This window comes from Ammodytes marinus (genome assembly GCF_949987685.1).
Source record: "Ammodytes marinus genome assembly, chromosome: 15".
Classification (NCBI taxonomy): domain Eukaryota; kingdom Metazoa; phylum Chordata; class Actinopteri; order Uranoscopiformes; family Ammodytidae; genus Ammodytes; species Ammodytes marinus.
The window spans coordinates 6,571,831-6,588,389 of NC_137219.1; the positions used below are offsets into that span (position 1 = coordinate 6,571,831).

At 40.8% G+C, this 16,559-nt stretch overlaps 2 protein-coding genes across 2 annotated transcripts; both read left to right on the forward strand.

The window, feature by feature from the left end:
* Positions 1–989: 989 nt before the first annotated feature.
* afg1la (AFG1 like ATPase a) lies at positions 990–7,578 on the forward strand (the record flags this gene model as incomplete). The annotated part of the gene is made up of 13 exons (XM_080041975.1): positions 990–1,125; positions 1,456–1,682; positions 2,497–2,548; positions 2,632–2,733; positions 3,989–4,119; positions 4,279–4,378; positions 4,698–4,756; positions 4,858–4,940; positions 5,034–5,104; positions 5,238–5,338; positions 5,829–5,969; positions 6,070–6,180; positions 6,874–7,578. The coding sequence occupies 13 exons, from the start codon at positions 990–992 to the stop codon at positions 7,021–7,023; spliced, it is 1,464 nt and encodes a 487-aa protein (XP_079898101.1). The 3' UTR covers positions 7,024–7,578.
* Positions 7,579–8,571: 993 nt separating this feature from the next.
* Positions 8,572–15,926, forward strand: foxo3a (forkhead box O3A). The gene is made up of 2 exons (XM_080042219.1): positions 8,572–9,405; positions 14,276–15,926. The coding sequence occupies exons 1-2, from the start codon at positions 8,845–8,847 to the stop codon at positions 15,569–15,571; spliced, it is 1,857 nt and encodes a 618-aa protein (XP_079898345.1). The 5' UTR covers positions 8,572–8,844; the 3' UTR covers positions 15,572–15,926.
* Positions 15,927–16,559: the final 633 nt, after the last annotated feature.

Below are 16,559 nucleotides of genomic sequence, written 5' to 3' on the forward strand. Positions count from 1 at the left end.
TATAAATTTAGCCTTAATCAAAACCAGTATTTATTTTTTCCTCTTATACACATGGGTGCTTCAGTAGGTCTCTCACAGAGAGGGTACAGTCATACATCTATATTATCTTACCAGGTATTTGGTAAGAGTAGGATTAAGACTGCAACTAATGAATGTTTGCATTAAACTGTCTTTATTTTTAATAACATTATTTTGATTTATGATATTTCAGAATAAAGATTCAGTTCACAGTCGTATACAATTTAAAAAATCTGCAATTCATCACATGTAAGAAGCTTGAACCAGAGATTCATCATACTCTCTCCATTATTGATTTAAACATGTATGATAATTGTGCAGATTCCTTTTCTGTAGCTAGTTCAACTAACTAGACATATAATTTCAGCTCTAAACACAAAACACATAATCAAATGAATAGAATACAGAAAAAATACAGTACAATAAGTAAAATAAGCAGTGTTATAATAAAGTTTGGGACAATCCTGCACTGAGCTTAATTCATTCTCCTGTTTAATCTGTTGTATTCAAGTTTAGCTTGTTCTTGTTTTACCGTCTATTTTATTTATCTCCTTAAAAAATCATATTCATAGATATCGTTTCATCCCTATGTTATTTAAATCTCCTGTGTAAAGCACAATTGTAGCCTATTGTTATAGGCATAACACACAGCTCATTATGATTTTATCTTTATGTTTTACAATTTTTTGAACTTATTTATTTATTTCTCATTTAGGCCTACTTATTTATTCATTCAGTTATTTATAGTTATTCATTTAATCATTATATCTATTTCTATTGCTTGGTGATCTAAAATATTGCATTTTGTAGTACGTCAATAAACATTAATTTGGGACACAATATTATATTATTATAAATTAGATGACCATGAACTGGAGGAAACTTCGCCCCCTGCTGGCTGATATGAGGAAACGCGTCAGTGCTTTTTTTGGTTTGTTAACAAAGTTACATTGACAATATTTGAATCCAAGATGGCGGTGTGCATACCGCTGTCGGCAAAGATGTCACCCTCAGCTTCAGTGGGCTTGAGGTTTCTTTTAACGGAGCGTTATTCTCCCGGAAAGCTTTTTAAATCTCTTAATTGTTTACCGGAGCTCTGCAGACGAGGTGAGACCAATTTTTGGTGAGTCGTGTTGACGTAGACGGTGAAAGAAAGGTGTCTGTTCCGTGTAGTAAAGATAATTCAACTGAAAAGTCGACGAACACAGCTCTACTTTGAATTTTTTTTTCTCTCAAGTTCACCTGATTTTAATATCAATATTTGACCTTGTGTTCAATCTTACCTTGTTGTGTTTCTGCGCTGTCAGCTGTCACTTCTTCTAACCTTTGCTCTTTGTCCACATCCGCATCAATAAACAATATTTTTTTCGTTGATATTGTCTGTAATGTAAAAAGAAAAAGCTCATTAAGCTGTTTTTGTTATAATTCGTATTAAAGGTTACTCGTTGAAACCCCAGAAGCAGCAGCAGCAGCAGCAGCAGCAGCAGCAGGCGGTGGCGGTGGAGGAGAGCCGTTTCAGCGGGCCTCTGGATCACTACAGCGGGCTGATAAGAGACGGGACAGTGCGGGAGGACGAGCACCAGAAAGCGGTGCTGCAGACTCTGGACCAGCTGCACAAAAAACTGAGAGGATACAGCAACCAACCGACAACCTTCTTCTCCAAGGTTTGGAGGGAAACACCCCGTGAATAATTATGTTTTCATAATTGTATTAATTTAATTTAATTTATCTTTAGAATAAGAACAAGACATAGGCTACTTTATAATCCTCCTTGGAAAATACAATTGTCACTGTTATTATACACAATGTTCACTGCGTTACTATTTTTTTACTCACACTTTCACAAACAAACCCTATACATAGTGATGATTGGTGCATTGCTCAAGGGTCACCTCAGCAGTGCCCAGCAGATTATCTTTCTGGCACCTCTCCAGTTACCAGCCAACACACATAGAATGGCCCCATGAACTGACCACCCTCCAACTCCTAAACCCAAGTTCTCACAGACAATCTTACTTAAGAGCACAGGTGTTATGCTGACATCTGTCTGCCGACAAAGAAATGCATGACACTCTGCAAAATAATACATCCACACTGTCACTTTATTTATAGAGATCAATTAACAAAAAATAAATGTATCAGCTCATATTTTGGGCCTTTTTTTCTCTCAAAAGTATGAATTCCACAGATCTTCAAAGGACCTAAACTGAAATATTAGGGGATTATATACTCTTTAATAATAATGATGATAATGCATGCAACACTCAGTATTGACACTTTGCTGCATAGTAATGCAGCCTCTTTCTCAGTTTACTCAACCTGTTAATGGGTACAAATGAGGAGATTAACAAGCTCAGAACAAATCACAAGGAATAAGACTGATGGCTTTACAAGTCTTTACATGCGGATTTGTGATTTGTACAGTATGTTTTGCTTTAATTAATATTGTATTGTGTATTGTATTGTATTGTCTTTCAGTTTTTCACAAAACCGAAGCCTCCAAAAGGTTACTACATCTTTGGCGATGTTGGTAAGAGAGACGCAGTGTTACAAACATAAATTCAAATTTCTCTGGCATTTTCCCCTTGACTCACATGCTCTTGACTGTCTCAGGCACGGGGAAAACAATGGTGATGGACATGTTCTATGACTATGTCGAGACTGAAAAGAAAAAGAGGGTCCATTTCCACGGCTTTATGTTGGACGTCCATAAAAGTGAGTACGAGTCAGGTTTAAAACCAAGGATGCAGTGTCTGATTTGTGTCTAATTTTTTGACTTTCTTTGCAACTTACAGCCACCAGGGGGCAAATAAGTAAACTGCAAATAAATGAATGACTAAGAAAAGTGGATGAAGTGTCCAATATCTTAAAAGGCGGATGAAATGTGTGCAATGGAGTGAGAAAAACTACAAAGACATATATCCCAATATTCAGAATAATCAGGATATACCATCTGTTCTATTACCTTATGTGGTGGTTCTTATGAGGTGATGTCATTCTTGTTGACCAGTTTTTTAGCATAGCTTTAATAAAGGTTCCAGTGGACATCCTGCCAAAGTAATAACTTTGCCAGAGGTATGCCATATTTTTGTCTTTAATTTCATGTGTTGGAATTTAGAACATTTGCAACAATTGTTGTCACTGTCTCTTGGCCTACTCATATTCAATCATGCATTCACTTGTTGATTCAATTCATTAAATCGCTTGTTTGTGGTTCCAGCACTGAACCAGCTGCTCTGTGCACTGTGATTTGCATCCATGACAATGTGCAGTCTTGTATAGATGTTGGTGTTTGAAGCAAAATTTTGTTGATTTTGTAACTCTCATATGCACCAACAGCTCTAATTTTACTTCACATATAGACATTTATAAAAGCATGCCTCTATCTATACTGCCAGCCTTTCATTCTGAAAGGTTATATACATGTTTAAGATGGGTTAAATTTGAGCTACTGCATCTTTTTTGGGAAACTCAAAACGCGTGTGAAACACTTCACAACATGCTGTGTTCATAGCCCGTAGGAGAACGCGTTGCTGTGGTCGTTGGACTGTGCTTACATTTCCTGTTTTACTCAGCACATTTCCGTTTTGTTCAATTTAAAGCTCTGCTTACATGTTGTGCTATATGTGCACACTGCTGACATAGCACTTTTCAAAGTGTCCAGTAAAAACCCTATTCTTTCTTTCCCAAATCTCAAGTCAAAGTTGAATACAAGTATGAACTGAAAATCTGAAATATATAGCACATGGCTCTCACTTAATTTTTTTTAGCATTTTGAAAGGTACACATTCCTTATTAAACCAGTTTTACTTCCTTGCGTTTTGAGAACAGTTTCACTCTAAACTAAAAAGCTGACACGTTACATTCAGTAAAAGTGGTGCTTTGTTTTTTACGGTCACGCATCTGTTTCTATTCATTTGTACTTGTACTTTTTATACAGACTAATTTTTGCTCTTTTTCTGGTCTTCAGGGATCCATCGGCTGAAACAGAGCATGCCAAAGAGGAAAGCAGGAAAAATGGCCAAGTCCTACGACCCCATTGCGCCGGTGGCCGAGGAGATCAGTGAGGAGGCTTGTCTTCTGTGCTTTGATGAGTTTCAGGTGATCATCTTTCAATGTTGGGGGACCTTTAAAAAAATATTTAAATTAAAAAAAATAGTTGATCATTTATAATGAGTTTTTGTGTGTGTATTGTTTAACCTTAACCGTGTTTGTTTTATGCTTCACTCAAACATGATTTCTCTGTATCACGCATTTCAGGTCACTGACATCGCTGATGCCATGATTCTCAAGCAGCTATTTGAGAATCTGTTTCTGAAAGGTGTCGTTGTTGTGGCCACCTCTAATCGTCCCCCTGAAGGTAAGGAACAAGGGTCCTAACACGTTTGTTTGATTGTGTCTGTTTGTTTGTGATCAATAATCAATACTTTTCTGTGGTAACTGTGCGTCAACACCACTTTGATTGGACTCCATAGCATGATCCTGGATCTCTACTCATCATTTGTAATCCATTTTTTTTATTACTGACAAAATCCCCATATTGATTAGTCAAGATGTTGACATGTTTTCTTATGAGACTGCATCACTAATTAAGCAACTCTTTTAATGTCACTGTACTTTTAAAAGTGTAATTAAATTTTAATTTTTTTTAAGACTCATGGCCCACTCTTTTCCCTCAGACTTGTATAAAAACGGCCTGCAGAGAGTCAACTTTGTTCCTTTTATTGCTGTGTTGCAGGTAAGAAAGGGGATGTGTATTGAAGAGACAAGCTTATTGTTAAAAATTGTAATCTTTAATTTTAAATTCACCTGTATATTTTTCTTTTCTCTAACGTGCAGAAACATTGTGAAACTCTTCGCTTAGATTCCGGGGTGGATTACCGCAGAAGGAACAGACCGTCTGCTGGAAAACTTTACTTTCTGTAAGAATATAATCGTCAGACATTATGGGAAATATTTTGATTTATTTGCTCTGTCTGAATGTTTTGAATGTTTCCCTCTAACTTTTCTCGCAGCTCCAGTGAACCTGATGTAGAAGCAACACTAGACAAGATGTTTGATGAGCTGGCCTTCAAGCAAAATGACAGTGAGTAGACTTTCAAGTGACATTTTAACTTAGATCTGTGTTACTTTGTCATAGTTTGATCTGTATCACTACAGAAATGTCATTCTTTCTTTCATATCGTATGATGTAATTAATGTACTGTCGTTCTCCACAGTAACCCGACCAAGACTACTGATTGTGAACAACAGGAAAGTGCATCTGAGCAAAGCATGTGGGACCATCGCAGACTGTACGTTTGAGGAGCTGTGTGACAGAGTAAGTCTATCAAACCTTTTTTCCCTGTAAACGTATGCAGAGTGAACAAAAGTGTGTATTAATTACAGATACAAATACAGATTGAGACATATATGGATCAATGTTGATGTAAGATAAGTTACATAGTTAGAAACACTGATGTCGCCTTAAAGAAAGTACTGTGTTCTTTGAATGTGCTGTATAGTTGCATCAATTAAAAAAAATCCAGATTTAAACAGGTTTGGACAGTTCTTCAATGAACTAAATGTTTTAATGATTTACTCACATGTTGCTCTGTAGCTACTGAAAGAAACCCAGAGACATGGAAAATACAAACAAAGCCACAGGTTACTAGTAAACAACAGACAGAGGGTGGGTTTATTTAAACCCAGGAAATGGAAATTTTACAGCTACTGAAACCAGAGACGTGACACAGAAGTCATTTTTTTTAAGGCTTAATAAATACAAACTATATATTGTGACATCCTGTGTTTGTGTGTTAACCTTTCAGCCTTTAGGGGCCAGTGACTACCTGGAGTTTTCCAGGCTGTTTGACACCATCTTTATCCGACACATTCCTCTGCTGACGCTGAACAAGAAAACTCAAGCCCGGCGGCTCATAACGCTGGTGGACAACCTCTATGAACACAAGGTGACACTGCCGTTAAGCTACACGCACACCTTAATACAACAGCAGACTTTAGCTCTTCTGTTCTAGGGAGTTTTCTTCTCATTTCATCCTGGGTTTTCAGGTGCGGGTGGTGATTCTAGCAGACTACACGCTGGAGGATATCTTTGTAACCAACGGTGATAACGGTCACGACGAGAGCCACATTCTGATGGACGATCTGGGGCTGAAAAGGGTAAAAATCTGCGAATCTGCTCTCACACCTAAACCAGTTTTTCATGTCGGGTGTGTCAGTCGTAGAGGTTATTAATGAGGGTGGAAGAGGCGGAAGGTCAGTCAGTCCACTATGTTGTGTGCACTTTATTACTGGACTTATACCACTGTTGAGAATTCACAATCATCTCATTTATAATAGAAAACCAACAGTGATTTTTGAACGGCTTTAGAGTATACATAGTTATGAACAATTGTGTGATAAATTGGTCAGAATATTTTATTTTCAAAAGTAAGTATATTAGTCTCTCGTCGTTAAGAAATCCATGGATCCACAGATTTTTCCTTTTCCTTCCACCACATTTTATTGAAATCTCTTGAGATTTTTTGCGATATATAATATATAAACGAACAGGAAATAAAAATAAAACTTGCATCAAGAGTCGTTTTCCTGGTACTTAACGACCATGAAAAACAATTAAAGGCAGAAAAGCCCCAAAAGTAATTTATGAAAGGTAAATGTTGTTTCTTCAGGATCAGAATATTAAAAATGTAAATAAAAAACTGGATGGTCTAAGGTCTCTTAACTGAAGACCAAAGATAAATATTGTTGTAAGAACTCATATAGCCACTTGAATAATGCCTTTTTATGTGAATTTGCCATATATAACCACATATAAAGACCTTTTTAATTTCTTACCCTTTTATTTAACAGGATGAGGCCAGCAGTCTGTCCATCTTCAGTGGAGAAGAGGAGAGGTTTGCCTTCCAGAGAACGGTGTCTCGACTCACAGAGATGCAGACAGAAGAGTATTGGGTTGAAGGCGACAGAAGCTTGAAATCAAAGGATAAACCGGAGAAATAATCGGTCATGTTACGAAGCCAGCATATGCTCCGTAAACTGTTCAACACTGCCAAAAGCAGCTCCGGACTGAACACAACTCCTCCAATAGGACTGCTCAACTCTATGTGTACAAACGCTGCACAGAGAATATTTATTGAAATCTTAAGGCCTTTTTATGATGTTATTGTGACTTTGCACTTTATAGATCATTTTTAAGGTAAACTTCATAGTATCATATTACTTTTAACAAAGTATCATACAACGGTCCAACTGTATTTAATTGTTTTTTAGAAATCTTTTAGAAATGGATTCCTAAAGGACTGTTATGAAGATTTAAGGGACTTTTTAACTTTTTTTCTCGTTTAGTTACACAATGGTAATGAAAATATAATGTATATATGAATAGTATGCATTTTAATGACTTGTATATGATTCTAATGCAAGTGTGAATACAGTGGCAACAGAAAAGGCATGTGCACTTGACTCCAATTCATCAGTATTTTCATTTGGCATATGTAAAAGACAGCTGAACATGGGTCACATTAAGTGTTTTGGTTTGCATATTACCTCCAGGGCACTTCATATTTATATATCTGATTCCATAAATTAAATGATCAACGGTTCAAGTGTTTGGATTTATTTGAGGTTTAAACTTTTTGCCTGATATACATGAATCTTTTCTTTATTGAAACACTAAGTAAAACAAACAAAGACACTGTTTATCTCCTGCACAAACTAAAAAGTGCAATAATAAATAGCCTACATATAGGATGTATATGTATTCATAATGTTATTACATAAAATGGGGGGGAGGGCTTTGTAACAGGCTGTGTTTGCTATTGTGGCTTCCACCATATTAATATTAGTAATTCATAAGTAAACATTTAAGTCAAATTACTGCATCATTTCAGCTTTAGTAATTGCTGGTCAAATATACAGTAATCTGTACACAGTGATGTCACTGGCCTGAGGACGTTTCCATACTGTCTCTTTAATTTCATTGCAGTCCAGGGGGCTGGATCGTGTGTGTGTGTGCGCGTGCGTGTGCGTGCTTCTCTCTCTGACTCGGAGCGTTTGCACTAACCGCAGCGGAGCAGTAGCAGCAGATTGAATGAAGTGTGTTTGCAGGCTGCTGGCCACACGGAGGAGGACGCCGTGCTGGCTCGTTCAAAGATGCCACAATGCATCTGTATTTCTTCTTTAACTGTTGAGAGGACGGATTTGAACCTCACCATATTTCTCCAATAGGCTAACCCCCCCTTTTTTAAGAAGAGAAAAAAACCTTCGGGGCCTTCGCAAAGCAATCTCAACTCCGCCTTGATTGTATCTGGACAGCAGCAGGCGACTGGCAGCTCTCTGCACGGATGATACAGAACTTGTGGAAAGGTCGGAAATGGTCAAGATGGCAGCTGCTGTGTGCGGGGAGATAAAGCTGATGTGCTGGCATTAAGTCGGTCGGTGTAGTAATTTTTTTCCTTTTTTTGGCTGGTTCGCGGCGCTGGACACGGACGCTTGTTGTAAAGGAACGCCGATTGGAGACTCTTCGTTTCTTTCACTCAACATTTGGAGAAATTGCAATGCACGTTGGCCAGGGTGTGGGCTACTGTGCACGATAAAGAAGGAAAAAAGGCAATGTTTTGTTAAAGCTTGTCTGATCAGCTCTGTGTGCTAGACAGAAAGACGGACACGTGCTGGGAGGACTGGGCTGCAGGCTGCTGGACATTTGCATACCGTGCATAGTAAATACAAACTGCCTCTGACGCGCACACACAACATTGATGGAATGCGACCTGAGTGATTTTATAACCCTTTGTGCAGCGACCGAGATATTGCGAGAGAAACATGGCTGATGATGAGGCACCGCGCAACGGCATCAACGACCCCCTTCCCTCAAACGTGGAGATAGATCCGGATTTCGAGCCCCAAAAGCGGCCGCGATCCTGCACTTGGCCCCTGCCCCGTCCGGAGTCTGGTGCGGGCAAACCTGGCACCAATGACACTGACGTAATCCCCGAAGAAGAAGATGACGACGAGGAGGGAGGCAGCAGCAGCGACGCTCAGAAAGACGGCTGTAATGGTGTCAGTGAGCCGAGCAGAGCTGTCTCCCAGCCCGTGGAGGTCCAGCGGGGCCCTCGTAGAGAGGAGGTCGTCGATGGCTCGCCTTCCCCCGGGCAGCACACCCCCGCAGCGGCTGGGCTGGGCTGCTCTGCCTCGCAGCAACTGAGGAAGTCCTCCGCCCGCAGGAACGCCTGGGGCAACTACTCCTATGCAGATCTCATTACACAAGCCATCGAGAGCTCCCCCGAGAACAGGTTGACCTTGTCCCAAATATATGACTGGATGGTGAGGTCTGTGCCATATTTCAAGGACAAAGGCGACAGCAATAGCTCTGCAGGATGGAAGGTGAGCTGTGACAACATGCTGCTGCTACCATCATAACAAAGACCATGCTGTGGTCATGTAAAGACACACAATCCAACACAGCTGTTGTTCATGTAGAAAAGGGTTCAGCAGACACCACTATACAGAGGAGGATTTTAGGCTATATAGTTGGGTGTCGGTAGGACCTATAGGCAATAAGGCAAGTTTATTTCTAAAACACAATTCAGACTCAAGGCAATTCAAATGACTATACAGGGACTTAAAAATACATAACAAAATAAGACATGAGAGAATATAGAAATTGCGTTTAAGAGATGATAAAACAAAAAGTGAGAACAGACAGCCACATTTTCAAAATGAAAAGATATTGCATTTAAAAGACAGTATAGATAATCAATAATCAACAGGGAGTTGCTAAATGTGTGGCTGCCTGACAAGCACATGGTGTCAAATGACATGCGATGACAAGTGGCTGTCAAAATATAAAGGTTGCAGCTGTAATGGTGTGTGCATTCAATTCCAGACACAACTAGTTTTGCCCCTAAGAAAACAGAAGAATATCACAGTACGCACTAAACCCGTACAAAACAAGGTAGTGGGTGTATGAAAGTGATGATTCAAAAGAAGCCATGCAAAGTCAATTTCACTTTCAGACAAACTGCTCACACACTGCAGCAGAGGGGCTTCTTCTTATACGAGCTCCTGCTTCTGTTTGATTTTAAGGATTAGTTCGGCCTGGAAAACCAATTCATCTGTCATGGAATCAAGTCTGATGAAAGCTTTGAGCTTTGCAGGATTTAGATGAGGGGATGGTAGTCGTAGTGGTAGTGGTGGCTGTGGTAGTGGGGGGTTAGAAAAACTCTGGAAATAGGTTTGTAATCCTGTACAACTGTGGATGATGCCGGAGATGGATACAGGGTCCATTCCCGGGAATATTGTCATTAGGGAAAATTTTCAGTCACCAGTCCATATTGTTCCTTTGAGGTGACGCGTTGATGGGAGATCACGGTTAGTGGAACAAACTGATTCTAATCTGTACAGAATCATTTGCTGGAGATTAGTGGGGGCGGTTAGTTTTCATTCATGTTTATTTGGACGCTTGTTTCATTGCCAACAGAGGCATTTAGCAGCAGAGGCAGTAAATATATTGGGTTTAGCAGAGGAAAGGGTTAACGTGAGGGTTTCAAAAGGGCTGACATCAGCAGTTCCTAAGAGATGCTTTGTGGCTGTGTGTGACATTCAGCAATCAGCTTAAGGTTTGTCATCTGCACAAGCAAATCTGTGAGCAAAATGTCTCCCAACACAAGTAACTGTCACACTTCTTCTCAATACCAGTTTCAGCTGCAACATGAGGTTTAATATGTCCCTCCTCTGTTGTGAATCAAAGCACAATATTCAGCCTGCTGTATATTGAGATGACCAGCCAGCGGCTCGACCCCGCTGTGTGTGCCACCACCACACTTGTTTTTTTTTTGTTCATGTGGCCTGGGCCCAAGAATCAATCAGCTGACTATAAATGATGTAGGTCAATGTGTAGCAGTGTGAGAGAAGCTCAGTGTTTTCTCTTTGGATGTGGCCCTGGCTGAACTGGCGTGGCTCCAGTCCCCGCTCAGAACGAGGCTTCTGCTCAAAGGGTGCTACTGCTGCAGCGCTGCTCTGACTGCATGGGGGAGGGGCGGCCAGGAGTTTGCTCTTTGTGATTTATATACTTGTGTTTTTCTTCTGACCGCTGTATGTTCTCTTACTGTATATCGCTGCTTCAAACATTCAGTCCCTGAAACTTAAAATAACCCCACAGTAACGTCCACTAGATCGTTTGGTTAGATGAAGCGTGTATTTTGATTTGAGCTGCTACATTTCACACAGACACGTTTTATCACCCAACATACAACAATAGTAATGTGTTTTACTCAATATAGTTCAGGAACACTGTTTAACAGCAGCCCTTAACTAGCTGTATACAGGAAGAAGAGACGATAAAAACATACCCAGGCTGTGTATCAAAACTTATTGAAATCCAACAGCTGTGTAATAAATAACCTTTTTGCAGCTTTATAGAAAAGTCATTTTTTTCATGTTGTAGATTATTTATTATCGGACTGCACTGTGTTGTATTTCAAAGTGTAGAAGGCTATTTTGCCCCTCTGCTGTAATACAATACAATCCAAAACAGCAACACTTTAATTTACGGCCTCGTAAATTACCTCAGAGTTGATTCAGAACCTCTCTGACAGGCTCGACCAGATATGAAGTGTCACAAGGGTTTATTTGTTTATTCCAGGGCTGCTGTATTGGATTTCATTAGACTGAACTGGACAGCTGTTGCTTTTATTGTGTCCACCCCTTGTCGGTCATTGCATTGGGTGATCAATTGCTAGGCTAGTGTCTCCGTTTTCAAAGATAACAACTCTACAATTAAGATCTTGAAGGAAAAACAAAATAGAAATTATGAAACTAGAAATTAAATTCAGACCAGTCTTATAAAGCAATATTGGACTCAGAAACATCTATTTTTGGTCTGGCACTGTGCTCCCATTGTGTGTGTTTTATGGACACCTGCACTGCTGTGACATTTAGACTCCTCTGTAGCTCCTCTTCATCTTCTTGGCGCTCGCTCACCATCAAACAATCAGATGTTTATCTACGTTTTAATTATCAACCCACCGGCCTTCTGGTTATAAGCCCTGCTAATGGAAATGGACACTTAACATCTGATGAGGAAAAGTGGGGGGTTTGGTGGTTAAAGCCCACTGATGCAAAATGAGGTCGGGTTAAAGGTTAAGTCTGGTGATATTCTATTTCTGTTCTTATTATCAACTAATCCCACGAAAAGATCAAAACCAGTAATTATTCGATCCTACTAATAAGAAATGTCTGTGGAGCCTAAGCCTGATGTAGCCTACATAGATTATTATTCCTCTGTGGCATAGAGCTCCATTGATTTCCATAAAACTATTTAAACACATCAGTGAGCCACATTGTTGACATGTTCCTTTTTTAAGAAGAACATAGAAACTTTGATTTATTTTTAATTTCACAAATAAACCATCCTGCAGCTTTATAATACTTACAATTTTTTATTATTTTGTGGTAGTCTTCAACAACTCGTGTTAGAGTTACATTTGCTAAAGACTGCACTTGGGAACTTATTAAGCCTTTTCTAAAATATAAGACCTGTTGGTAGTGGGAAATATGATTTTAAGCATTTTTGTTTTGCCAAGATTTAGATATTGATACTTGCATGAATCTACCTCCTTAACTTAGCAGCAGCTCCTTAAAGGAATACTTCACCCATACGGAACCAGCGTTCTATCATTATAAAATAACTATTATAATATAATGAATGAGGTTTTTCTTCCCTCAGTCTTCCCTTAGTCTTCCCTTGGCCCAGCTGTACTGTTAATCCTAACCCTTACTGTGATGTCACAAGAAGGAAACTGTAGGGTTAGACAGTGAGACCATAAAACACTCTTTCTGCCTTTTCTCAGGCTAAGATGATCCGATTACATTTTTTTTGCACATTTATACTAAATAGGATCTCCGAGTTCAATACACCTTCATATTCCAACCAGTGAAGTAGGCCTTTAACTTAGCTTAGCATTAAGATTTGATACCATTAGACTGGCTCTGTCAGTGAGTGTCCACAGCATGTCTTGTTTTACCCTTGGTGTACTGATATAACAGAAACAAGATACTACCGGTATTATATATTTTAGTTAGTGAACTTTTTATAAATGCTTGTTGTTGGATTTTGTTACCTTTGCACAGAACTATGGCTAGCTGTTAGCAAGTTGCTAGCTAACCGGCTACCGGCTGTGGCTTGATATTAACCAGTACAGACATTAGAGTGGTGTCAATCTTCCCGTATAACTCTCAACACAGCAACTTTCCCAAAATGTTGACCTACTTCTTTTAAGACCCTCAACGGGCCACGGAGTAGGGTTTTCTCAAAATATTGTGAGACAGATTAGTGTATTGTTTGTTTTGGTCTTTTCATGGGATTTGTCGTCAAGAAAGACGAGAAACACAATACTTTGGTCTAAGTGTGAGATTATTTGTGATAACCTAAAGCTCCTAACCTTTCCCGGCTAAGGTACGGTGGTTGGAAAATAAGAAATAAAAAGCGCAATGAGTTTTTACTTGATGAAAGTATTTACTAGTAGTTTGTCTAATCCTTTAATTGGCTTTAAGCGAAAGGCTTTGCTGGAAATTTTGACGTCAGTGAGTTCTCCCATTGACTCGTTTAACTCTGAGGAATACATACAGTGGCCTGTGATCATTTGTGATAAATATATATGTCATCACCAAGCCGGACTTCCTTCACAGCTGCCTTAAATAGGATCCATATTGTAAAGACCCTATGTACTGTGCAGCTGTACTTTGACTGTGTTAAGCTTGTTTAGTGTTTGATTGGTTTAATCTTCTGATAGATGGATTTAAATAGGACCTTGGTTTATTCAAGTTATTTCAAGTTTAAGATGATTACGCTGGACCCTCTCCCAGAGACTAGAGAGGGTTTTCTCCGTTCTGTTACTGCAGTGATATAGAGCGAGGCCGGTCCCACTGGCTCCAGCTGTTTAATTTTGTCCATGGTTGGGAAAATCTCCAGGGAAATCCTTAGGACCTTTCCGAGCTGCCAGAAATAGGTCACAGTGTGAGGCGCAAAGAAGTAGTGTCTCTTGGAAGACACTAGCGTTGGTATTGTTCTTTGGTTGTAATAGTAACTGTGAATTTTATGTGTTTGACATACCTGTATCCAGCCTTACTAAAAGCAAAATAAAAGCAACAAAAATAACCTAAAAAATAACTGAATCGTTCACATCATTTTTCATATATTGTGGCTATATTTGGCTTTATAAATGTTTTCCTTTTTTTTCTTTTTTTTTTGCAGAATTCCATCCGACACAATCTGTCCCTCCACAGTCGCTTTGTGAAAGTCCAGAATGAGGGCACGGGGAAAAGCTCCTGGTGGATGGTCAACCCCGAAGGCGGGAAGGGTGGCAAAGCTCCCAGACGACGGGCCGTCTCCATGGACAACAGCAAGTACATCAAAGGAGCCCGGGGACGCGCCACCAAGAAGAAAGCCTCTCTGCAGGCGGCTCAGGAAGGCAGCTCTGAGAGCATCTCCAGCCTCTCCAAGTGGACAGGAAGCCCCACCTCCCGCAGCAGTGACGAGCTGGACGCCTGGACAGACTTCCGCTCCCGGACCAATTCCAACGCCAGCACCATCAGCGGCCGCCTCTCCCCCATCCTGGCCAACCTGGAGCTGGACGAGGTGCCTGACGACGACTCTCCCCTCTCCCCCATGCTATACTCCAGCCCCAGCAGCATGTCCCCCTCCACGGGCCCCACAGGCCTCTCTGACCTGGCAGGCACCATGAACCTCAACGACGGGCTGTCTGACAACCTGATGGACGACCTCTTAGACAATATCAGCCTGACCGCGTCCCAGCAGCCTCCTCCTGGAGAGGAAGACAGCGGTGCCAACGGTCAGGGGGTTAGCTCAGTGTTTACCTTCAGCTGCTCTGGTAGCAGTCTGGCTAGCCCCTCCGCCGGCTACGGGCCCAGCCCTCTGTTCAGCCCTCCGTCCATCACCAGCCTGCGCCAGTCGCCCATGCAGACCATCCAGGAGAACAAGCAGACAACCTTCTCCTGTGTGCCGCACTTCAGCGACCTGCAGGACCTGCTGAGCCTGGACGCCCACGGTCCCGGCAACGTGCTGCTGACCCAGTCCGACCCGCTGATGTCCCAGGCCAGCACCGCCATCGCTCTGCAGAACTCCAGACGAAACGCATTGCTGCTCCGCAAAGACCACATGCTGGTTACCCATACCAGCCCCGTCGGTCAGGCCCAAAGCTCTTCAGTGCCTGGTTGGCAAGCTGGCTTGTCAACCTCGGAAAACGACGCAGGCCTAGCTGTGGCCAAGCAACCGCCGCACCTGAAGTCTCCCAGTAAGAACGCCTCTATGCAGCTGGGCCCTGGGTTGCCCGGCGACCTGGACCTGGACGTGTTCAATGGAAGCCTGGAGTGTGACATGGATGCCATCATCCGCAATGAACTGATGGATGCAGACTGCCTGGACCTCAGCTTCGACTCTCGCCTCGCCGCCACCCAGAACGGCAACAGGAATTCAGGAAGCTTTTCCAGCTCCAAGCAGACCTCCCCGCACAGCTGGGTCCCGAGCTAAGAGGCTACCTCATAGCTTAGTGTGGGTAAAAAATTAATAAGAACAAAAAAAGATGTATGGGGAAAATGTAAATCGGGGTTCATTGTCCTGCATTGTGCAACTAGAGGGAAGAAATTATGTAAAAGTGTATTCATGTAGTATTTTTTTCCATTATTTCTAACGTGAGGCATTATGTTTGGTACTGTATTCTTAAGTGTCTGAGACACACAATGGTGTCTTCACTGAGGAGAAGAAAAACAAATCTTTAAAAAGATCCATGCCTGGCCGGTGTGAACAACAGTATTGACTGGAATGGAAGTACAGGACATTTTGTTAAAAACATATGAAAAGCATCAACTCGTGTTAGTCTCAGGGAATTACTGATTACGGTATCACAAAGTGATACATGGAACTGAAGATAAATTGTGTTTCACCCTGCTCTCTCTATCTCTCTCTCCTCTTTCAAACCCTTTCATACCTAAACCAACATTTTGCCAAACCAGCTGTCAGCCTGTTGTGAAATGACAGTCTGTTTACAGAAAAAGCTGCAGAGAATGTTACATTATTACGTTTCAGTGGAGGATACTTGACATGTTTTTTTTTATTCTTATTTTTACATTTCTTTGAACTAAGACATAGCCTAAACGGACTAAACGATTTAAAAATGTCTTTATGAAAAGCCCCCCCCCCAAAAAAAAAAATTGATGCACAGTACCACGCACCAAATATCAATCTGTAGAGGTTAATATGTTATCAAGATGTGAACTGATCTACATTGTGTGTGTTTTTCTTTTTTTTGTAAGTAATGTTTTCTTTTTATTTAGTCAATTTTACCCTGTGATTTTAGTGACATAACTGTGAATTCCATTCCTTCTGAAGAGGTGCATTACTGAAGTCTTGATTATATGGTGTTTTTGCTGCAGATCCCCCTTTTTCAACATCTTCCATCTCCCCCTCCTCTTCCACTTCCACGTACTGCAATATTGGAAGAACTGCTCCAGTCCCTATA